The sequence below is a fragment of the Amphiura filiformis genome, chromosome 2 (assembly GCF_039555335.1).
Source record: "Amphiura filiformis chromosome 2, Afil_fr2py, whole genome shotgun sequence".
In the NCBI taxonomy this organism is placed as follows: Eukaryota; Metazoa; Echinodermata; class Ophiuroidea; order Amphilepidida; family Amphiuridae; genus Amphiura; species Amphiura filiformis.
This window is the reverse complement of record NC_092629.1, coordinates 36,138,733-36,163,970: the sequence shown is the minus strand read 5'-3', so window position 1 is coordinate 36,163,970 and position 25,238 is coordinate 36,138,733. Positions and strand designations below refer to the sequence as shown.

At 36.5% G+C, this 25,238-nt stretch overlaps 1 protein-coding gene across 3 annotated transcripts in view; it reads right to left on the bottom strand.

Annotated features, from left to right (window-relative positions):
- Nucleotides 1-48: 48 nt before the first annotated feature.
- Nucleotides 49-25,238, bottom strand: part of LOC140146160 (steryl-sulfatase-like) — a 78,348-nt gene continuing 53,158 nt past the window's right edge. For all 3 annotated transcript variants that reach the window (XM_072167917.1, XM_072167918.1, XM_072167919.1), the window contains 4 exons: nucleotides 14,953-15,075; nucleotides 7,396-8,079; nucleotides 6,276-6,557; nucleotides 49-4,681 (listed from right to left, as the gene is read on the bottom strand). In XM_072167917.1, the coding sequence (XP_072024018.1) occupies nucleotides 4,263-4,681; nucleotides 6,276-6,557; nucleotides 7,396-8,079; nucleotides 14,953-15,075 (1,508 nt within the window). In that variant the 3' untranslated portion in view covers nucleotides 49-4,262. The remainder of the gene's footprint in view (nucleotides 4,682-6,275; nucleotides 6,558-7,395; nucleotides 8,080-14,952; nucleotides 15,076-25,238) is intronic.

Genomic DNA, 25,238 nt, shown 5'->3' with positions numbered 1-25,238 from the left:
TTGTGTGTTACACTTTTATGACACCTTAGCTTATTTTGAGCCATATTAGAAAAGTTACACATTGGGTTATTCCATCTATAATCCACACTCCCCCTGTGAAAGATTTTGGAAATATCTTCCACAGGGGGAGTATGAATTTCAAATGGAATGAACACATTAGTCAGCTCTATTTGAAACTTACCCTCCCTCTGTAGAAGATTCAGGTTGAATCTTTCTCAGAGGGTGTATGAAATTCAAATTGAGCTGCCCAATGTGTTTATTTCATTTGAAAATCATACTCCCCCTGGGAGGGATATTTCCAAAATCTTCAACAGGGAGAAGTGGATTTTAGATGGAATAGCCCACTATAAGCAGACAACAAAACATGCTTATTTATTTTCTATCCTGGTTAAGTCTTTTTGTTGCAAAAATATAAGTCAGCCCAACAAATTCTGAGAAAAGAACATCAAACTTTCAAAAATAATTAATATTATAAAGAAGAAAAACACAACCACATGATTTTGATTTGACAAAGAGAGAACATTTGGCAAGCTTTTGCAGTTCATAAAACTTATTTGTACACATTTGACAACCAAGACAGACAGACCACAAAAATAACCTAATTATAGAAAATAGAAAAAGTAAGCAATGAAACAAGATTGCATAAGGGTGAGGGATTGGCACAAAAATGCAACCAAAATGGAAGTAAAAAAAGTTGTATCAGAAAAGATTATATTTATATTACATAATCATGGTAACACCTGCAACAAAAAATGCAAAAAATATAATAAATTGCACTGCTTTAAACAGCAAAATTTCACAGCTTAGAATACTTGAAAGTTACTTGATGAATATATATACATCATAATATCTTGATATTAATGCTGATTTTGCTTTTGATAACATAAATATGACCTGGAAACAAATTCACAAATGGTCTATTCCAGTTGAAATCTATACACCCCGATGGAAGACTCATCCATTCAGGTTACTAAGTGACTCCATTTGAAATATACACCCCCCCCCCCCTGCGTGAGAGATTAATAAGATGTCTTTTATATCAGGTGTATGGACTTCAACTGCAATAGCCCAATGTTTAGATTCAATTTGGAGGGCAGGTCTATGTGTGCGCATTGTTCATTAAAACTGATTATGGTTTTTGAGTAGGATTGGTACATTACGGACAGACGGGCACCTGAAAGCCGGCTCAAATATGCCATCCTTAAAGAGGAAGGGTGAATCAAACCTGCCTGGTTATCAAATTAATCAGTGCCAAGGTTATCTCTGAATTTAGCAGGTGCTATGTGATGATTTAATGTCATTGCATCAATTAGCACCTATCAGAGATAACCTTGTCACTGAGATTAATTTGATAACCAGGCAGGTTTGGTTCACTCCAGTAGAACTGCTGTATTTAGCTCTAGCAGGACTTCCTCTTAACTGCTTTGACATGGTTGGATCTGATCAAGTCACAAATAGCCAACTTATTCCAGTTGTACACAATGCTTTAATCAAGCCATATAGTAAGTGTTCCTTTGGTACATACAGCTTGTAGTACAACATGGAAACTTCAGAGGCATGGCCAGGGGGCGGTGGTAGATATTAAGTCAAAAATATTTACAAAAAATTTCATGGCAAAAACAAACAAATCCCTCTGACCTCATCCATTTACCCCCTAACCAGACCTTTCGTCTGCTTATTCAGACTGGCTATGCCTCTGCCTATATGTATTTATACATATAGTGTGCCATAGTGTACTATGTGCCACTACATGTTGATCAGCCTGGGTAAATCTGCTTTTGTGAGGGCAGTTCCGCATTGCGGACGTACATTTCACAGACTTTGAGGACCCAGAACTTCTAACTTATGGAGGCATATGGATTTTAAACACTTGTATTTGAAGTATCTCTGATAGAAGTACAAAACCTGAACATTTTATTCCAATCTCAATAATTCTCAACAATAATGGGCTTCTAAATAAGTTGCATATAATAATACAGCATTGCACATTCTCTCTTCACATCAAATGAGGAGATACATTGGACTATTCCATTTGAAATCCATACAACCCCCAAATTGAAGACATGACCTTACACAGGGGTGTGGATTTCAAATGGAGTTGCCCATTCAGATAGCTCCATTTGAAATTCACACTCCCTAATTAAAGTTGTGTCTGCCATACAGATTATAAATGGAATAGCCCCAAAAGGAGATATACATGAAAAAAAAAAGTTTCCACACATATTTGCTCAACATTTAGCTTGTGCTGTCTTCTGTGTAAATAGCTCTATTTTTGCTTCTTACTGCTTTGCACGCTGGCCACAGGCTTCAACATAAAATTAAAAAGTCCTAAGTTTTGAGATATTTTCTCAAAATATCAAGAGCTATCTCAAGAACAACTGAACCAATACTGGACTTGTTTGACCTGAATTTAATGCATTTTTCATGTTGATTTTAATTATGGTTATGCAAATGTGCCCATCCACCACAAACTGGTCGTAAAGTCGGCATTTCCATTTTAAGCTACAATCAAAAACAGTATATGGATTTCTATGCAAAATATATTAGGAATTTGACCTTTGATGAACCATAACCTTCCAGATGTCTGATGAAGCTGGTTGAGGTGTCATTTTAAAGCTGAAAGTGCACTCTTTTAGAATCTGCAATAAACAGAAAATGGCCTAGGGCCGACTTTACTATACCACTTCGTGGTGGATGGTCACAAATATACAATTTTGAATTTTTTGAATTTTTCCAAAGAAAATTTGGAACTTGCAGTCAACACACAGGTGCAGAGGGTTAAAAATGTCTAATATCCAAAATAACGTTGCACAAGATTATTGATATAATAATGGTATTAAATTTTGAAAGAAATTGATTAGTATACATTATATTCTTATGATGATGATGATAGCCAAAACTTCACAATTTTTGGCATCAGAATAGATGGCCCAGACCAAGCCTGCTTACATGACGCCACTCTTTTGAAACAAACAAAGCATACCAAGACAATTGCTGCTATTGTCTCCTTCAGAATTGCAACATTTCATTCAGCCGTAGAAACTCCTCCTGGCTAATAACAGGTTCTTTATCAAAGCATGACACATTTCTGTAGAATAGGCTACATATTTCCAGTTGAAATACGTATGCCTCTTTTGGAAGACACAACCTTAATCTCCCACACAGGGAGTGTGAATTTCAAATGGGGTTGAAATATGTATGCCTCTTTTGGAAGACACAACCTTAATCTCCCACACAGGGAGTGTGAATTTCAAGGGGGTTACCTGATGAATGGATGACTTCATTTGATATCTACACCTGTGTGTGAAAGAGGAGATTAAGGTCATGTCTTCTATACGGGGGTGCACATATTTCAACTGGAATAGCCTATAATCTCGGCCTCTATAAGTGTACATTAGCTGCAAATTTCTTGGGGCTTTCTTCTGAGAAACATGGAGCATTATTGACAGAATTGCACTGTCATAATAGTCTTGAAGTGTCTATATCACTTGCTTAATTAAGTACAGCACTCTGTCAAAGCTGTAAAAAGTGTTGCATTACTGACAGAATCATACTGTCATAATATTGTCTCTCTCTCTCTATGAGCTATTTCATAGCTTCTCTTTAAGTGTCAATAGCACTTGCTTCTTTATAAACAGCACTCCGCCAGAGCTGTGAAACACGTAGCATTATTGACAGAATCACAGATATAATATAATATAATATAATAGTCTCTGTAAGCTATTTGATAGCTCCTCTTGAAGCGTTGATATTTCAACTGATTATTAACAGCATTCCTCTAGAGCTGGGAATCTCTTGGCACTTTCTGAGAAATGCGAGAGTAATTACTGACAGAACCACACTGCTACATTATCTCCAAGAGCTTTTGATCACTCCGCTTCAAAGAGTCACTATCTCTTTACACCATTGACCAAACGTAATTATACAGCACTCCTCCAGTGATGAAAAAAGGCTCTGCTTCACAGACTGCCTTCGTAGACAGCATCTGGACTGCAACACTGACTACACATGCAGAATTCCACACCCTTGTCAGTCTTTCTCCAAGTTTTTCCAATGTTGGAAGTCCAAGGATTTCTCATCTGCTTATGCGTTTTATCCATTGCATTTTAATGCTTCTGTAATGTACATAAATAATTCAGGAAAATCATAGTCCTGTTAATTTATTCAAATGTTTTCACTTTTTCTTCAGAAATTATCATGATAAATTGTCACAAAAAAATTCCATACTGAAAAACATCATGTCTGCGGTGACATCTGCTCTTCTACCGAACTTGCCGTGATACTGACAAAGGTGGTTCCATCGTGGGTCCCATCTGCAAGGAAGATGCGCCTGATTGTTCCCTACAAGAACAGAATGGAAAGACACCACAACACGGTTGCGCCCACGGCCTAGGCAGCAGCCTTAGTAAACTAAACTGGTATGGTACCTGGCTAAGGCTAGCTTTATGCACCTCCAGGGCGCCCCCAACTTTACCGATAATGTCTTGCACAAAAGGTTCGTGCGTGTCAAGAGGTGACGATTCTGATGGATCGTTCGTGATGTCGTACACGAGTGGTGGGTTGTGATAATCTGTGGATGAGCCGTAGCATTGGCAGGCGTATGTATTGAAGCAGCCTTCTACGCCGTGAGGGCCCGGGATGAGACGCACACTCATGTACACAATCTTGTAGCTGATAGAACCTGGTGGGATGGAAAAAGAAAAGAATATCAATGGTTTGTAAACCGATTCACTTAAAAAACTGTGAGCAGGAAATTTCTTCATAGTGTCATAGCAACATAAGACATATGTGGCTTGCTTCTACAGAATGAGTGTTAAGTTGCAAGTTGATAGTTTTAAGACCTTCTGGCTGCTGAGTTGATGTTCTTTGTTTGACGCACACCTGTACAAGCCAGTAGTATGTCTCTGTGGATGGGGCATTCTGCAAACCAGTAGTATGTCCTTTGTGAATGGGGCACAATGGGCATTCACAAAGGACATACATGTACTACATGTACATCCAGAAAGTCTTTGCCATTGTATCACTGATAGCATTTTGTCGATGCCCACATCTTTTCTGCACACATAGCATCTATATAGCTAGATTCAACTATTTAGAGAATAAAGGTATTGCACTGTCATGCATTATTTTTGGCATAAATGATGTCGCTTGTGTTATATGAGACGATAGATGCACAACATTATATACAATACCTTTATGCTCATTCTTAAACACTTAAATTCAAATAAATATATTAATCGTAAGTACAGTATACCAAATTTTAATCACATTAAATCAACATTTTACAACGAACTTGTATACCTAGGGCTTAGAATCGACCAGTCTCGTTGTTGCTATGCACCTCCGATATAGTGTGTTTGAGTATCACATTGACACGCACACACCAAAATGTGTGATATCGTGTCATATCACATGGCTAAGAACCAATAAGATTGCAGGAACGTTTGAAGGATGTGTTTAATAAGAATGCTCAATAAAGATGTTCGTACCAATGATACCTCATCAGGGTTACCTTTCATGAACACTAATAATAGCACTGGGCTAGTCCAGTTGAAATCCATAAAACCCCTATGAAAGTCATGACCTTAACCTTCCATAAAGAGAGTGTGAATGTTAAATTGGGTTACCAGTATGGGTGACTCCATTTGAAATCTTCACCCCCCCCTTCCCTGTGGAAGATTAAGGTCATGTCTTCAACAGGGGATGTATGGATTTCATTAAAAGGGCATTTCGTGATCCACAGCATCATCCCCCCATTTTTCTCCAAAAAAGTTGAGATTTTTACATTACTGGAAACCTCTGGCTATATAATGTTTATGTACAATAAATTTCTTGCAGATTAATTCGTTTAGCAAAGATATCGTGAAATTTGAATTTCGTTCTGGTATACCAGAACGAAATTACAACACATTGTCTATGGAGCAGTGTAATACACAAACGCAAAAATCGGAATCAACTGAAATTTTGGGAATAAGCTTTTTCGTGGATATTTACTGAAAATGTCATAAAAAGAGGATGCTAGGATCACGAAAATACTCCTTTAACTTGAATAGCCCAAGTTCCATAAAATTCATTGACCATATGTGATGAAGCACATTAAAAAGGAGACTTTTTCAAGTGCTTTTCAAGATATATAATAAAATAAACAGAAAAAAATAAACAAGATAATAAGAATTTGGGATGCTTTCAAAGCAGAAATACTGAACTCAAAATTGACTTCACCTGAAAGGCCCCTCCCTTTGATATGCTGCATCACATAACTTCATCATATTCACCTTCTCTGGGTCTATAGCGTACACCATGCATATATCCCCCACAGTAGTGGTACATAAACTCATGGTCTGACATCGTTCTCGTATTTGTAAGCAGAGGCATCATACTCTTGCCGTCAATGACACGGTCTTCTGGAAGCGGAATGCCCACAACATCTGCTATTGTTGGTAAAGCGTCAATGATGTGTGTAGGCTCTGACGCCTCCAGTCCGGCTGGAATGATTCCAGGATAAGAAACCACTGTTGGCACCCGGATTCCACCTTCATAGGAACTGCCTTTGCTACCTGTTGGTGAGAAATAGGAAATAAATGTATAACTCTGAATGTATTGGAGAACATCTTCTTCCTTTTTCATAACTCTCTTTAGATGACTCAATCATCCTCTCCAAAGTCTTGCCCATAATCACTGGAAACTGATGGGTACCAATCATTTTGATACACCCTCTATATCATTTTTTGCCCTTGCAAGTATAAATCCTAACATTTAAACATACATATATGTAGCTGTCTATCCATTTTTAACAGGTTCACTTTAGAATGGTACCGTACATGACATGTGCAAGCCAGACAGATACATGTAGCCAATAATCACTGAATGAATGAATCAATTAATCTTTATCAATCAATCAAATTGAATCAATCAATAATTAATCAACCAAACAATCATATATAGCTCCCATTTCATCAAACTTTTCTTACATGATCTGCTTTGATTTCTTCAGTTATTGTTGATCCTTTATCAATCAATCAATCGTCATTCATTCAATCAATCAATCAATCAGTCAACGAATCAATCAATCAATCATACCATTAAAGATTTCATTCCATCCCCCTTCTCAGGCCTGGAAAAAATGTGGAAAGTGGGAAGCTCCTTCCCGGGAAGTTTGGAGGGAAATGAAGGTCCTTAAACAAAGAAATACATAAGAATTTGGAGGGAAATTTGTCTTTTTGAAGGGAAATTTTGATCATCTTCCAGGGAAATATTCATTTTTTCCAGCCCTGCCCCTTCTCTAACATCACTGGTTATTTTTGCAAAATAATCAACCAAAATATCAATCTTTATTAATCAATCAATCAATTTGAATCAATCAATAAATCAATCAACCAAATCAACCAATCATACCTTTATAGATTCCATTCCAGCCACCTTCTCTGACATCATCTTCAGTAATCTCTTCAACGTGCCCGCCATTATCAGACGTCAGATACACAAACGTATTATCCGCAATCCCTAGTCTCTTCAACGTGGCCATCACCTCTCCCAAACTGTAATCCATTTCTTCTACCGTGTCCCCATAGGGTCCGTGCTTGCTACGATTCGTGAACTTATCGGAACTAAAGAGGGCTGTATGAGCTTGCAGAAATGACATAGTCAACATGAATGGTTTGTCGTGGTTCACCTCCAAGAAATTCACCGCCCTCTGTGTCATGCGATTGGCCAGGTTATCGTACGTGTAAGGTTGCTCCACCACTTTTCGGTTTTCCAAAATCAAGCAGTTCATCATCTTGATGCCTTGTATGAATGCGTAGAACCCACCGCACAGGATTGTTGAAATCGCAAACAGAATCATGAATCCGGGCCTACCGATTATGTTTCGCTTTTTCAATGAGTACGATCCCCACAAGAGGAAAATATAAGTGATGAAGATATCGCGGTAGATGTGTTCGTCCCACGCGATGAATACGTTGCTGTCGCCGCGGCAATCACGGAGGTTTGTGAGTGGAACACCGTAGTAGTATTGGAACCCCTGACCAATAGGGTCTTGGCAACCAGTGTTATCGCAATATGTCCCTATATGCCATTTACCTGTGGAAAAAACAAAAACAAAAATTTTTAGATTAATGGATGGTAGATTAACCTTTTCACCCCATGGACAATACTGCCTTTTACTTACAGTGCTCCTGATTGGTTAATTGTATGATCTAATCAAATGAGTAACCAATAGAGCTTTCAGACAGTCCTATGTCCATTTTAACAATATCCCTGATGCTTAATCTTAGATTATTAATACACAGATTGGAATTTTCCATGCCTGTGGCCTCTAAGCGTACTCGAATTCAGATGACGCCGGTACAGCGTACAGACCTGGCGACATCGCTTATCTTACGCGCGAAGTTTCTTTTGTGTACGCTCACGCTGTTTGCGCTATTTTGCGGTACCCGACTTAGCGTCGCTCCCCTGAGGCAACATGCCATGTTTCCGCGGTATGGGCTTAATTGTGACAAACCGTAAAGATTCACCTGCTGGCGCATCACCTGCTGGCGCATATGGGTTCCCTTCACATAACTGGGGTTACAGGCACAAATTAGAAATACTCTCCCATCAAAATCCCACCAGCAAATAAGGACATTGACCCTTAATTCTTGATGGGATTATCAGAGGAGCTTTCTATAATTAAAGGCAGAGATAAAAAGAATTTATCGCATCTGACGTCATCTGTCAATCAAATTCGAGCACGGTTTGTTTACAGGTGTCGTGATGAATGAATTTTGCACCTTCAAACCACGCCAATTTTCAAATACTGGAAAGGGGTTTTGGGGCTGAATTTTTTTTTTGGGGGCACTATTAACCTCGAAACCCCACAAAGACTACACTGATCTATATCCAATTTTCAAAAAATAAAAAATATTTAGCAGTAATTGTTGATATATATATAATTATATGGACTATAATAGACACTTCTGACATACATTTGTACAATGAAACATGTGCGCCTAATGTATTTGAATAACTCAATGAAAATGTCCATTTTATGAACACAATATAGACATGACAGATGCTGCTGTCAGCTGTGGTACATGTGTATAGATAGCCAAAACAAATTTGCATATCAATGGAAATGAAATGGAATAGAATAGTGTGAAGCGTGATATTTTTGTATTAATTTTTCTGTTCAGACCAGTTTAGCAGTTTGATCCTCCTCCCTACCTTTTGTATTATTTCTAGGGACAGGCAAATATTTTTTTCCTTGGCCTTTGCATAGACCCTAGAAAAACAAGATCTTTTTTCCAGGGGCTAAGGCTTATTCAGTGATCCCAGTGGAAGTGTAAAAATATTATTTTTTTTTATAAATTGCAAAAAATTGAAGGATAAAAAATCATTAACATTGCCATTAGGTGTTTTTTAAATGACAGAATTTGGGAAAAAAGCAAAACCAAAGGAAATCAGCAGTATTGACAAAAGTTGAAGGCCTATTCAAATACTTGCAGCCAATTTCTTTTATAATAATTAAGTAGAGAAATTACAGATTGATGTAAAATGTCTTATATTCTTTTTTTTTTATACATAAGTCTGATTGGTTTAACCACCAGCAGGCTATGTCAGCACATCTACAGGTCTAGAAAAAATGTAAATTTCCTGGTACCCAATAATTTAGTGAACCATATTTCCTGTGGGAATTGGCTGCGAAGCAGCCCATGCGCCATGTTAGCGGCGTCAGGGGGGTGTCTAAGGGGGGATGTGGCCCCTCAGAAGCTGAAATATTTTTTTAAATGACACCAAAATGACTCGATTTGGTGCACCATTTTTTTAAATTTTTTTCAATGTTTTTGGCGACTTTTGGAGAACCACTGGACCTATTCCTATATTCTAAGTGCTAGGATCATTCACAGTTAATTTGAAAAAAAAAATGGAAAAAAATTACGAAAAAATTACAGTTTGTTATCCTTATGCAAACCATTAACTAATGTTTACCTCTTCATCTATCACATTATAAATGCATTAGTTTTCATTGCCATTTTAGTAAAAAATAATAAAAATCTTTAAATAGCATGACTGTTGCCATGGAAATGGAATAGAACGCGCGGGTTACAAATTTGGCAACATGGCAGAAAAGATTCTCCAGACTCTTCTGAACATTTTGATATATGTGTACATCCATATTAAAACGATGCACTTGTCGGCTGCTACATGTGTCTCATTTTACATAATACCTAGGAATAAATACCAGACTCAGACTCAGTGGAGGTCACCTCAAATCATACTGAAGTCACTTGATTTCGGAATACAGAGAACATATTCCTAAATCATGTGACTTGAAGATGATTTGAAGTGACCTCCACTTGAGATGAGTCTGGTATTTATTCCTAGCTTTTGTGTGAAATGAGACACATGTAGCAGCCGACAAGTGCATCATTTTGATATGGATGTACACATATGATTCGTCCATTTGAATCATCTGTTCTACAAAACAGTTAAATAGAGCCCTTTTTGCTGCATAGCCCCTATACTGATGTGACAAGTGTACATATCAGGCAATTCAAGAGGAAGTTCACTGCTAAAACCTGTCACATTTCCCCACATGTGACAAAAGTATTATTCCAACCAATCAAAATATATCTAGAAAACAGCTCACCAAATCAGTTCTTAAAATAACTAATTGAGGAAGTATCCTTCATTGATATGCCTACATACCCTCGATTGCAATGGTCTATGATTAATATTATTCACAAAACAGCTGTTTTCAACCAAGGCACGTTGTAAACCATGTGAAGGAAATAAATTGCTCAGAAACAGTAAAGGCCTATATAAATAAGAAACTGGGTACATAAATTTGTTCTGCATATTTTGCTTTCTTGCAACATAATTACCTAGCTGGGGGGTTTACAACCCCCGAGCTAGGTCCTGTTTTTCTATCCGTTCTTTCTTCTTCTTTCTTCTTTCTGGCAATTAACTTCAAAATGCTTCTCCTCCTACATGTTACACCCTACAATTACGTAACTTGCACATATGTATCGGCTATATCCAGTACCCATAGGGTCTAAACAGAATTGAGGTCAAAGGTCATTAAGGGGCATTTCCGGTATATAACAAAATACCTTCAAAATGCTTCTTCTGCCACATTTTATATAGTACAATGATGTCATTTGCATATATGCATCGGCTAGACCACACGCCTATAACTTGCATACAGAATTGGGGTCAAAGGTCATTAAGGGGGTAAAATCTTACAATTACATTATCTGGCCATCTGTAATGGGTGTGGGGCTGAAACTCGGTGACAACGAATCTCATGACCAGGGGAAAAATTTTCAGGAGTCAGGTCAAAGGGCATGCAGAGGTCAAATTTTAGAAATGCATTTCATGGACATCTGTAAGGGGTATTGGGCTCACACTTGGTGACAATAAACTTAATGATCAGGGTAACATTTTGGAACACTTTGCAGGGTTAGGTCAAAGGTTATCTGGGGTCAAATCTTATGCTTTCATTTTATGGATATCTGTAAGGGGTATGGGGCTCAAACGCAGTGACAACAAATCTCATGACCAGGGGAACATTTTGCAGGGGTCAGGGCAAAGGTCATGCAGAGGTCAAATCCTAGAAATAATTTTCTGGACATCTGTAAGGGTACGGGCTCAAACTCGGTGACAACAAACTTGATGACCAGGGGAACATTTTTGGAACATTTTTCAGGGGTCAGATACCTTCACAACACCAACACGCCCCAGCTAGGTTTGTGGTCTATGACCACCATTTGCCACTAGTTTAGCTTGCAACCTCCCCCCAATGATTGCATCGGGCTACCCATCAGAGCCTGGGTTAAACTTATAGAGAAGTATAAAATTGTTTATAGAGGCTGTCAGCCAAGCACTCAAAATACTTTAATTGGGGCTACTTTGGAAAAAAAATCATCCCTGTAGTTGAATTTTTGGGGCCACTTTGAGTATTTCTGGGGCTAAATACCATAAATCCCATTTTATTTACTTTGAGCCACAAGCCTCAAAATATTTTCATTTCAGGAGCTACTTTCTATTAAACATCTCCTCAGAATTTCATTTTTGAGGGCTGTTTTGACTTTTTTGTTGTTGGAAAATCGCCTTAGCCCCCATCTATTACATGTATGAGCGTTGCTTTTGCCATGAAAAACGAATACAGCTTAAATATCATACTACATCCAGTACCGCAGTCTTATTATACCACAGCATTCATGTACGTGACAGATCTTCCCTCTTGAACTAAGCTTATTAAAATCGTAATATTGGAATGGTAATGATGGATAGCATGCATGACAGACCCTCAAACCTACAAACCAATGGGCTATTCCACTTGAAATCCATACACCCCTACGGAAGATCCGGGTTATATGTTGGGTTTTGGTTGGTCAAAACGTTTTACTAACATTTTGGGTTTTATAAAGGTCACAAAAACATGTCAAAACGTTTTGTATGAAAATACAATATATAACATTTTAAAATATATGTTCAACATTTTTAAAATGTTGTCAACATGTTATTGGTCAAATATTTTTTGTGAATATTTTTTGCAAAATATTTTGCCAACACTTAAATAACATTATGTCAGAATACTTTGCGGAAAGTTTTCAAGATATGTTTTTGCATTTAAAACGTTTTCTGGCAACATTTTCTAACCTTTTGCAAATAATGATGAAAATGTTTTGTACTTGCTGGGTAATCTCTCACACATGGGGTGTAGAAGATTCACAACTTCAAATAAAGCCGCCCATTGCCAATGTCATTTGAAATTCACACTCCCTGTTTGGAAGATTTAAAGGTGGGTAACCTGTGTGGGTAACCTGTGGGCTGATTGACAGCCTCATCCCCCTATTAGGTAAAATGTCATATTTTTCTCATTAACATATATATTAGGCGTTTCCAAATCGGTCTATTTCTGAAGAAATCATCAAAAAACTACCAAATTAGTCTCAACTGTTATGTGGTATATCTCATTTGAGACTAATACATGTACACCAGTTTTTTGATGATATCTTTGGAAATACACAGATTTGGAACTCCAAATTTCAGTATGCTAATGAGAACAATAGGATCCTTCATTTGATATCAGTTTATTACAGGATCATCATGGTTATCATTAGAAAAAAATCATGGTAGACTACCAGTATCAAGCTGTATAAGTGTCAGTAATTCCATAAGGAATTAGTCACATTTTCAAGGGACATGTGTTCTTTTTGCATGAATGCTTGAAAGGGACGACATTTTATGTTATACAAAAGTTTTAAAGAATTCAATTTTCCAAGTATATCGGGTCACCTTCCCTTTAAAAAATGTCTTCCATAGGGTGTATGAATTTCAACTAGAATAGCGCAATCAGCAATATAGATTATATGGGACTGCTATGGGATCAGTATGATTAATTTTCCTGGTATTCTGCTTGGAGCATTATATTGCACAGTGAAAGAAATGAGTGCATGGATGAGCAGATAAAGGTTGCATCTATAATAGCCATGTCTGTATCATTTAATATGCAAAACCTTCAGTCATAGAAAATTGACATTTTTGTAATAAAAACATTGACTTAATTTCCCATTTTTTGTTTGTTAATTCATTGTTTGTTGTTTTTTTACAAAATGGAGGTATGTGTGAACTTCATTTTTTTGCTAAATTTTTTTATTTGTATTTTCTAACTTTGTTTACTATGCAAATTTTAATATGCAAAACCTTCAGTCATAGAAAAATTACATTTTTGTAATAAAAACATTGACTTAATTTCCCATTTTCTGTTTGTTTTATTGTTTGTTGTTTCTCACAAAATAGAGGTACGTGTGAACTTCATTTTTTTTGCTAAATTTTTTCATTTGTATTTTCTTACTTTGTTTACAGTTTAATGGGAAGACGTATTTCACAGAATACTGTGAAAGTGAAATTTTTGTGAAATAAATTGTTTGCGCTCTGCTAATTTTGAACGGTTTCTCTTGTTTTTAAATTTGCTATTCCTAGTGTGCTTACAGGAACTATACACATAAAGAATATATTTACACATTGGTATTTTCACGGTAGTATCTTGGAATACGAAAAGTCAGAAAATAAATGTAGCACAGAAATTTCTGTTTTTACAGTACATGGTTGTCAAACACATTGGTTTATCCTTCCTATAAGACATTGATTATGAGCTTTATTCCATAATCTTATAAGCGTCTTCAACTAAAGATACACCCACATTTCATCCCATTTATCCAAATGCATGATTTCTCTCCCCAAAAAGTTCAAATTATGCAATATTAAATATTTTTTACTTTTTTTTCTTCTATATTTTCTTGCAATTTTTTGTGACTGCCTATTTTCTATACTTTATTAACATGGATTGTGTTGCAGATCAATACTTATTCTTTGACTTTAGTGAAAACATCAGTACTTGAAAAATGGTTATTTTTGTATTAAAATTGCATGGTCGGACCTAAAATGCGCACATTTCAGCATTTTTGTGCATTATGATTTTCCCTGTTCTTAATGTAAGGTAATGTAAAGCAAAATTCAATTTGCCCAGACTGATAAGAATGGCGCGATACACACGATGTTTTTCATCCCATTTATCCAAATGCGCAATTTTTCTCCCCAAAAGTTCAAATTATGTAATATTAAATATTTTTTACTTTTTTCTCCTATATTTTCTTGCAACTTGTTGTGATGGCCAATTTTCTATACTTTTTTAAGATCGATTGTTGCACAGATCAGTACTGATTCTTTGATTTTACTGAAACATCAGGTTTTTGGAAAATGAGTACTTGAAAAATGGTTATTTTTGGAAAATTCGCGGTCGGACCTAAAATGTGCACATTTTAGCATTTTTTGCGCATTGCACATTTTCCCTGTTCTTAATGTAAGGTAATGTAAAACAAAATTCAATTTGCCAAGACCCGTGAAAAAAGTGGGTGGGAGCAATGCATCTCCACTTTCAGCATGCCACCGATTTCATTGACTCACCTACAAGGGCCGTGGCATAGCCCGCTTCCTGTAACATCTCAGCATAGGTGGTTTCATTGGGTGGTAACCCAGCTTTAGCTGATAAGAATGGCACGATACGCATGATGTTTCTGGAAGCCATACCTGTGATAGCATGAAGAAGGTGACAAAATAGCAGGCAAATGGTAAATGGCAAAGCAATGAGAATGATTGATGCGAGTGAATATGATATTTTGTATACATCTTTTGTATATATATCACTCGTTTGGACATCTGGGCTTTTGTTTACCACTCCTATTACCCGGATCTGGAGCAAAACTTTATAAATTACAGTGTTAAATAGTTGGCAGATTCTAACACATCTGACTGCCATATATTATATCCTTTAAAATATTAAACCAGATAGATATGAAACCAGGTAACACTTTGCCTTGAAACACACTGATTCAAAGCTATTTGTGCAGTTAGAGCATCTACTGATTCCATATTGTACTGCCCACAAAAAGTATCCATTCACAAAAGCAGTGTCTTATTCTTAGAGACACTAAACCTAAATTACCAAATAAAGCAACCAATAAGTGGATAATTTTGTTCTGTGAATTTTTACATCTCATTCCGCACGATGCCTCTTTATTCCTTACCAATTTGAATGGAAAAGAGGAGTATTTCAGAAGTACACCTTAGTACATTTCTTTCTTCAGTATGACTCCCACCTGCTTTTATAACAGGCTCATAACAGCGTGACAGACCGACACACACTGGCTGTGCTCATAATTGGCGTTTTTTGAGAAAAGTTAATGTAAATCTTTATCATTTTTGAAATGTTCTCTTTTCATTCAAATTGGTAAAGTTGGGAAAATAAAGTTGCATTGTGCTGAATGAGGAACCAAAATACACAAAACAAAATTCTCCATCTACTGATTACTTCATTTGGTGATTAAAGTTAGGTGTCTGCTAGATATTGCTTTTGTTTCAAGTGTACGGATACCTTTTGTGAGCAGTATACATTGGGTGTTGGAAAAAGGTTACAGAAAAGAGCACTGGACATCGACCAATGTCAGATACAGGAACTGGATTTAAGTATTACTGATCTCTTTCTAACTGCATATACATGTAGTATGGAATCGGTGATGAACCTGTCAAAAATATTATATAGCTATAAAAAAATGAAGGTTACTCCAAAACGAATGTAAGCTATATTACAGGGCTAATTCTTTGCTGTATACATTTTGACTTTGGGGAGAAGACTGAATCATAAACACCTTCCTCCGAAGTAAAAAAACAAAAACTGCTATGTTATTTCCATACAAATACTATGATTTTACTTGGGATGTCAGTCTTGTGTTAAAGCTCTGTGTGATAGCCATAGGCTTCAACATAAAAAGTCCCAAGTTCTGAGATATTTTCTCAAAATATCAAGAGCTATCTCAAAAACCACTGCACCAATACTAGGCTTGTTTGTACTCATTTTAATGCATTTTTCATGCTGATTCCAAATATGGTCATGAAAATGTACAATTATGAAATTTATGAATGTTTAAAAAGAATTTTAAACTTGTCATCTGCATTTGACACCCATGTGCAGAGAGATAATATTTTGAAATGTTTTCATGTTCTGACCTTCGCCTAGATATGTCTGATGTGACATGGATCACATACTCCACAAGTCAGAACCATCCCACAATATGACAAATATGCCCCTGCAAAATGACATGAATGTTTAATGTTCTGCACAACATGACAATATACATTCACATGTTTCACGGTAGACATCTTAGTTGGAATTTCAACTCATGATCTCCACGCACATGTGGTTTCAAAGCTTAATGAAATGTGGCATGCATCCTTCAGAAAAACCTGCATGAAATAAACAAAATGCAATGATAATAATCAGCATATGTGGCATCTTAGCTAGCACGATGAGTACCTCTTTATGGATGGTATGAGAGAGTCTGTACCATGTTTTGTTCAGTCCTATAGTGCTTACCTGGATATAGGTACTGATAACTCTTCTATCGAAACCATGCAGGTGTTTAAAACAATAAACTTTTTCTGTAAATCCCATAAGCCTTTGTGAACACACCTGAGATGCAGAGCTGCCAACATTTGAATCTTGAAAAAAGGGAGATTTCTTGTTGCAATCAGGGAGATTTGTCAAAATGTGTACATCTTAAATATGGACGAAACCATTTCCTTTTCAGGGAGATGACCAAAAATTAAGGGTTCTGAAGTTTTAAAAGTAGGGAGTCTCCTGCGAAAAGAGGGAGAGTTGGCAGCTCTGGAGATGTTGTCATTTTATGTCACGCCGATCTGCGCCAAAGCGCACATCATTTAGCGAACATCGTTACTGTGCATTGCAAGTTGTGTGATGTCAAATAACGACATCTCAGGTGTACTCACAAAGGCTTATCTGGACATGATAGAAAGAGCCATCAGTAGTCAGTACTTATCAGCGCACCGATAGCAATATAAGACTGAACTAAACTAAAGCGTTCTCCATGTGAGCGGCTGCAGTGTATTGGGCTATTCCAGTTGAAATCCATACACCCCCTATGAAAGACATGACCTTAATCTTCAAAACAGGGAGTGTAAATTTCAAATGGGGTTACCTGAATGGGTGACTCTATTTAAAATCTACACCCCCGTGTGGTAGATTAAAGTCATGCCTTCCATAGGTGGTTATGGATTTGAACTGAATAGCCCATTCCGCTTCTCCATACCGACCTATGAGGGCAGTATTGTAACCCACATCTTGAAGCATCTCTGCGTAAGTTGTTTCGCTTTGATGGCAAACCGCTTTTGCCGACACAAAGGCTAGAACTCTCATAATGTTCTTTGATGCCATGCCTAAAAGATAGTATACAACATGTTTATTATCTAAAATTAAAGACTGTTAAAAGCATGGAACGTGATGAGAGGGAGAAGTTGAGCTCTGCTGTTTGAATACTGTACACCTTGTCTTCTCTATCATCTCTGCATAGGTTGTTTCATTTATGACAAGAAGGCCATTTGATGCCATGCCTAATAAAAGATGATAAACAAGAAGTGTATTACAAAAAGTTAAAACCATAGAACATAAACGGGAGAAGTCAAGCTCCAGCTGTCTGAAAACTGTACTACATACATGTAAATGTTATCTCTCTCTCTCTCTCTCTGCATAGGTTGTTTTGTAGTTCTGAGTGGGAGAAGTCGAGCTCTGAATAATGTATGTTGTCTTTTCTATCTCATCTCTGCATACAAATGTAGGTTGTTTTGTTAGATGGAAAACCAGATAGATGCCGACAAGATGTCTAGCGCTTTCATATTCTTTGATGCATAGGTTGTTTTGTTAGATGGTAAACCAGCATTTGCCAACACAAAAGCTAGCACTTTGATTTTTATATTCTTTGATGCCTTGCCTAAAAGATGGTACAAGATGTGTAAAAAATAAGGATAGTTATAACCATGGAAGTAAGCAAAAGTAAGTGGGAGATAACTCACAATCTGCCCATCTCTGCATAGGTTGTTTCCTTGGAAGGTAAACCAGCTCTTGCTGACAAGATTGAAGGCTACTCCTCTAGCTCATGATGGTTTCAGTTGCCATGCCTAGTTAAATATAGTAGGCAACAGCTATGTAAAACCACAAGTTCAAACCATTGAACATGAGTTGGACAACTCCAACCAGCCATGTTTGAATATGGTAGAGTCAACTTTGTCTTCCCTCCTCCCTCTCTCTCTCCCTCTATCTCTTTCGCTCGCTCTCTATTATAGATGATTGGCAAACTGGCTTTTGCCGACAAGAACATTACAGAACAAATATACAGCCCTCATAATCAATATTTTATTTTGACCCCTTCCCAGATCAGCATCCAAGAACCCCTATGTCTCACCTCATCCCTGTCCATTTATAGCCAACGGACTGTTGTGTATAGTATTAGGTACATCATTCATCCCATATAATCATATATCTTCCTTCTGGGCCCCCTATTACCATCAATCTTCAGTTGCAATCAGTGCTATTACTATATGCTATTTCGTCATATATGACATTGGTATAAAATGTATTGTGTACATTTACCATGTAAAACAATATTTGGGTTCTAATCCTCTTCAGCCTCAATTTCTGGGATTAATTTTTTTTTTCATAGATTTTTTAAAAGATTTAAGACAAGAACTTTGGAATGTTTCAAGAAAACTATATACAGATGAGTTTATTAAGAGAAAATAGATCCCTTTCAAGTCTTTTTGTTGCACTTGAAGAGGTTTTAAGCCACCAGAACGCAGGGTTTCTTTGTTTTCGTCGAGCATTGTCGAAAAAAGACTGAGAACTACAAACAAAGCTTATTTTACATTGGGAAAAAAAAAATACAGGCCCTCAATTCATGAAAATTATCCATGGAGAGAACAATTTTTTTATGTGGCCTTATGAATGTATCAATACCACATATCATATTTATTATACACATATATGAAACCAAATATGATATTCCTTGCCATTCCCATCAGCCTATTGAATTGTATTGCATCTGCATGTACTGCATCTTGTCACAAATTTTGAAGAACTATTAAATATTATTGCTAACTTTATTTGGTGTGGCACCTTGTGAAACACCAATAAATTTAAATATGGCATGATAAATTTTGGAATTAACAGGCACATCCACACTACGAACTTCTCAAGCAAAAACTTGGGGAAACCTGCCGTGTGAACTGTTTTGAGGTTTCCAATCACTAAGTTTGTCCCCACATTATCCCAAAAAAATTGAGGGGATTTTATTTTGTGATTTCTCTGAATGATCCTTAAATTGGGGAGGGGGCAACCAATTTTAGGCAGACGGAGAGGGGGGGCAGCAACCAACTTTTGGCAGACCGAGAAAGGGGGGGGCAAACAATTTTTGGCACACATTTACAGGCACTTTTAAATAACACATTCTAAAAAGGTTTGGCTCGTAATTATTGCACAGCCCCTTAAAACCTATGAGCTTGGTTTATATGGTTCAACTTAGTGCACCACAGTAAGCTTGTGCTTGTAATTCCAAAGCTGACATCATCAGACATCGCAAAACTTGAGGATTCCAGTCTTTGTGTGGACATGCAGTCAGGGATCACGATTCTCAAGTGTGCCAATCCTCAAGAATTCTATTCCCATCTGAACACGCATAATAATGTTCCTGGGCTCCAAATTGACCCTAATTTGACTTCAATTGTTCTATGAAAGCAATTAAATCTTTTTATTACCAACTTCAGCAATAAAGAAACAATGTTAGGGACGCACCATTGGATATTATCGGGGGGGGGGGGCCAAAAGTTTTGCCTCACTGATGAGTAAAAAAAAAAAAATTTTGCCTCACTGATGAGTAAAAAAAAAATTTGCCTCATTGATGAAAAAAAAAAAATTTTCCCCTACCCAGCTCTGTATAAAGGTATACATTCAAATTGAAAAAAAAAAATTTCGCCGCCTTTGGCGGCCAAAAAAAGAAAATTTCTGCTTGACCCAAACTCCCTAGCCCCCCCGATAATATCTAATGGTGCGTCCCTTACCATGTAGGCCTACTACTTAACACTTTGTGTAAATATTTTAGTGTAGTTGGGAAATTATGACGCTCAACCCTTGTCTACACTTCCCATACAAAACGTTAACCCTTGGCTGACACTTCAAAGAGAAGATTATCTTACCCTTCCCAGAATCCTCTACAACATGACGCATCACCTAATGTACAGGTTCCCTTCGTTTTCATTGCTTTCATGTTGAGAATAAGCTATAGTCATGGGTTGATGCACAGCTAGTTGATATCAATAAAGCATCTTTTGCAAGATCTGGATGTGCTCTGTTCATTCAGGTATTAAAGTTGTTGTCACTATCAACATTGCACTATAGCAATTTAAAACAGGTAATTGAAATGGAAGAAATGCATTGTGGGAAGTGTAATACATCTTCTCTGGACAGTCCTCATACTAAATTATGGTGTGATTGCTCTCCCATAAGTTTATGTTCAATGTGTATCCTGTGCCCAGGGTATCCTGCTTCATTTTCACATTTTGCCTAAAGTCTGTCCACTTGTACAAACCAAATCTTTGGCATCCATCGGGGGTCAATACTTTGCGTCACATGCACTGCGTGTTAAAAAAAAAAAAGCAATACATAAAGAGCGTGGTACGCTCGGCAAGTACAAATCGCACAGCAGTTGGTACGCTGAAGAACCATTTACTTACACATGCATTGCACTGACATAATTATTCTCATACCTCCAGTTTCGGAGGTCCAATATTCAATTTGTACTTCTATGTGGACAGACTGTACTGTATACTAGGTTTGTAACATTAAATGTTTTAATATCTTTTAATGTATTTTGCTATGTATTTATATTTCATCTTGCAAATACCCCCAGTCAGACATGTCTTTTCCCCCCAGTAAAACCAAAAAAAAACCTAAATGCATGGATTTTTAGCAAAATGTTTTTTTTTTTTATTTTACCTGATATATTTGGAAAATGGAATGCTTTAAAATTGGCGTACAACATAAAATGTTGTCCCTTTCAAGCATTTATGCAAAAAGAACATGAACATTGTAGGCCTAAATGTTTCTTGTAAATGAGACTTATTCCTTATGGAATTACTGACATTTAAATACAGCATGATATTAATCATGATAATATATAGTCTATGGTGTTTAATAAATTGATACCAAATGTGAGATCCTATTTTCTCAAAAAACATTATTGAAATTCCAAATCGATGTATTTCCTAAAATATCACCAAAAAACTGCTGAATTAGTCTGAAACGTGGTGTACCACATGACTAATTCAACAGTTTTTTGATGATTTCTTCAGAAATATAGGCCTACAGATTTGGAACGCCTAAATTCAATATGTTAATGATAAAAATATGAGCTTTCACCTAATACCAAAATCTGCATTTTGATAGGGGTAAAATCGGGGGAGGAGGCTGTCAATCAGGTTCCCTTTAAGATGTATAATTTTTGGTAACATTTTAATGATTCTTTTCAGTCATTTTAGCTCATTAAACTACAATGATTATTGATAAAAACAATAAGAAATAAAGACAATATAAATCACTGTATTGTGAAAACCGTATGTCTGATCTGCTTCAAATAAAAGGCATACATGTATGATCTGTGTACTCAATAAATCTATTGAAAACATGCATGCTCAGAGAATTTCCGTATTTCCAGAAATATTCCTCATACACATGTACCACCTTAAAGGAGTATTTTGTGATCCTAGCATCCTCTTTTTATGACATGTTTCAGTAGATATCCACGAAAAAAGCTTATTCCCAAAATTTCAGTTGATTTCGAATTTGCGTTTGCGAGTTATGCATGATTATGTGTATTACACTGCTCCATAGACAATGCGTTCTAATTTCGTTCTGGTATACCAAAACGAAATTCAAATTTCACGATATCTTTGCCAAACGAATTAATCTGCAAGATTTTTTTTGTACATGAACATTATGTAGCCAGAGGTTTCCAGTGATATAAAAATCTCAACTTTTTTTGAGAAAAGTAGGGGGATGATGCTGTGGATCACGAAATGCCCTTTTAAGTTAAAAAATACCAACATTTGAAAACACACTGAAGACATGTACTATCATCTATTAGTTTTAAATTAAAATGGGGCCGTGCCAGACGTTGTGATAACATCAGATCGGAAAACATTCCTTTATATTTTGACAGATTTGACTGGGCCTATATACAGTGGTAAATTTAAGAAAACAATCTCAGTATAAAAATGAAAACATTGTGGGTGCTTACAATGTAGTATGGCTGCTATTGAATATAATGAATTTAGTTCCAGGCTCATGATTTGTATTCATAAATCATAATTTTTGACAAAGGAGACATCAATTTAGACTGAATGATTTTTCACAAAGCCGAAAACAAATAAATGGATGATTGCCACATGCAGTGTCGCATTAAGCAACATGGGCAAATATGACATTCAGAAATTAATAAACGATATAGAACCCTGGGGATAGAACGACCGTATTCATTTTGAGAGTAACCAATGTGTACAGGGAGACGGAAGTATATAATTTATTAAAAATTAATTAGTTATAACATACCAACAATTTTGAAAAGAAACGAAAGGTTTCGTTCAACATTATTGATTATCTTATCACTTTCACTTAGGATGTGTGACATCATGGACTGGAACAATTGCATTAATATTGCCACCCTAATTCTATAAAAAATATAGCTATCCTGGTTTCGCTTCTGGATACAAACAAATGAATATCTCCATTTTAAGCCTCAATACATCTAGCTATATATATGTGCTGTAAAATAAAATGTAAAATATGTCCTAGTTTATAGTAAATCATTTGTATAGGTTATAGGACTACATATAAAATTAGTATACAAGTAAGTGTAACTTTATTATATGAGCTTTTTACCAGTTAAAGGTTTTTGAAAAAAGTATGTCCTGAGTAGCAGTCAATCTTTTAGCCAAAATAATATCCATACAGTTCAATAGTTTACTTTCAACAATAATAGCTCAAATTATGACCTCACATTGCAGAAGACCATTGCAGAAAATCCCCATTTTGGTTCACCATTTCCTATTTCTTGGGTATTTACTGTTTGGTGACGAGCTATACATGGTTTAAGACAAAAAGTGTAGCGGTAGCCTGGTTAATTTTAAATTTTAATATTTAATCTCAATGGGCTACAATAGGCATTTCATAGACTGCTGCCCTCAGTCGTCAACCGTCTGGATTGACGACTGAGAAAACTATGTGGAAAAAAATTACGGATTTTGCAACAGGATTCCTGTATAGTAGCATATAGAGCATGCACAGTTGTGTCCAAATTGACATTTTGACCGAGTTTGTTGTTTTTAGAAGTCGCATTGAATAGATTTCAGAAGTCTGTCATAATATGGACTGTAAGATAAGCAGTCTCCAGCACTACGAAACATACACAGTATATGCGAAGTGTAGACGGCTGATTGGAATTAGTCTAGGCATTTCATGGGCCTGAAACAAGGCCCGTAGCCTGCTTATTTTCACCCTTGGTAACTTCACTTGCATTGGTAAAAAGTCATGGTTACAATAGATATGTTATTATATCAACAGTCAAACTTCCACTGGAATATAGAGATTAGACAAGCGAACAGCCAGACAGACAGACAAACAAACAAACCATTTAGGTAAATGTTGACTTCTGATATCGATGAAGCTTTCAAGAACACATCTGTACACCTGAAAAGAAAACTGCAATTAGAAATGGTTACTTAGTAACATACTCAAAGAAGTAACCTACTCAAGAAAATAATCAGCAGTTACTATGCCAACAGAAACTCTGCTGGAGGAGAAATGATAATTAGGATTAATGTAAGACAAAATGTAAGATTAATACATGTTCAATTTTCAAATGCTTTAAATTGGAAAATGAGAAACAAATGTTGCTATAGAACAATTATTTAATTTGTGTACATTATTATCGTGGAACACATGACAGAAAGCTAATATGGACGTGTACTACGTGTAGAGTAGCGTTGTACGCTCGTGTATTAGCATGATTAGTCGCGGAGAAACAAGCGTAGTGATGTACACAAATTAAATAATTTTTCTATAATATACAATTATGAAATCAAATTTATAGTAAAAATGTAAACAATTTTGTGTCCCTGCCTCAATGAATTCAAACATCCATGTTTCTTTACCAGTTTAGTAATTGATTTCAACAATTTCTTAAAGCTGGCAATTTCCTCACCATTCTCTATCTTGTACAGATGGGGCACCAACAGGCAAAGTTCTTGTGCTTTGCATGCAATCAGAATACTCTTGAGGGCTAATCGTGTGTGCCTAACAAATCACATAGTATTGCGTGTCTGCGCCTTGACCCAAAAGATGTCACACTTCCCTTGAAAATATGTGGTACAGGCACATTGTGGGCGTATAGCATCTTAACCTAGCACTTCATGGAAGGATTCTCTTGGTCGGGCTGACGTCACAAAGGGGAAATAGCCTTGTAAAACCAGTAAGCGCATGTGCAGCGCATGTGCAGTTCTCCTTTCTCGAGCTGGTTGCTATGGGCGCGCTTGTGCAAAGGGGACGAAGGGGACAATGTTCCCGGATGTCCGACCGAGTGAATTGGCCCTCATTTTTCTGATGCTGGACTTTGCCATTTGGTGGACCGTCTGTTTATATTAATCAGAGCTGCAAATTAGGCGAGAATAAGAGAATAGATTCTTGTAAATTAAATCTTAGTATGGTAGAATCAAAATTGATATCTAAATTCATGCCTATTCCACAGTATTTATTACATGTATCACCAGAAACGAATTTGTGAAAATCTATTTTG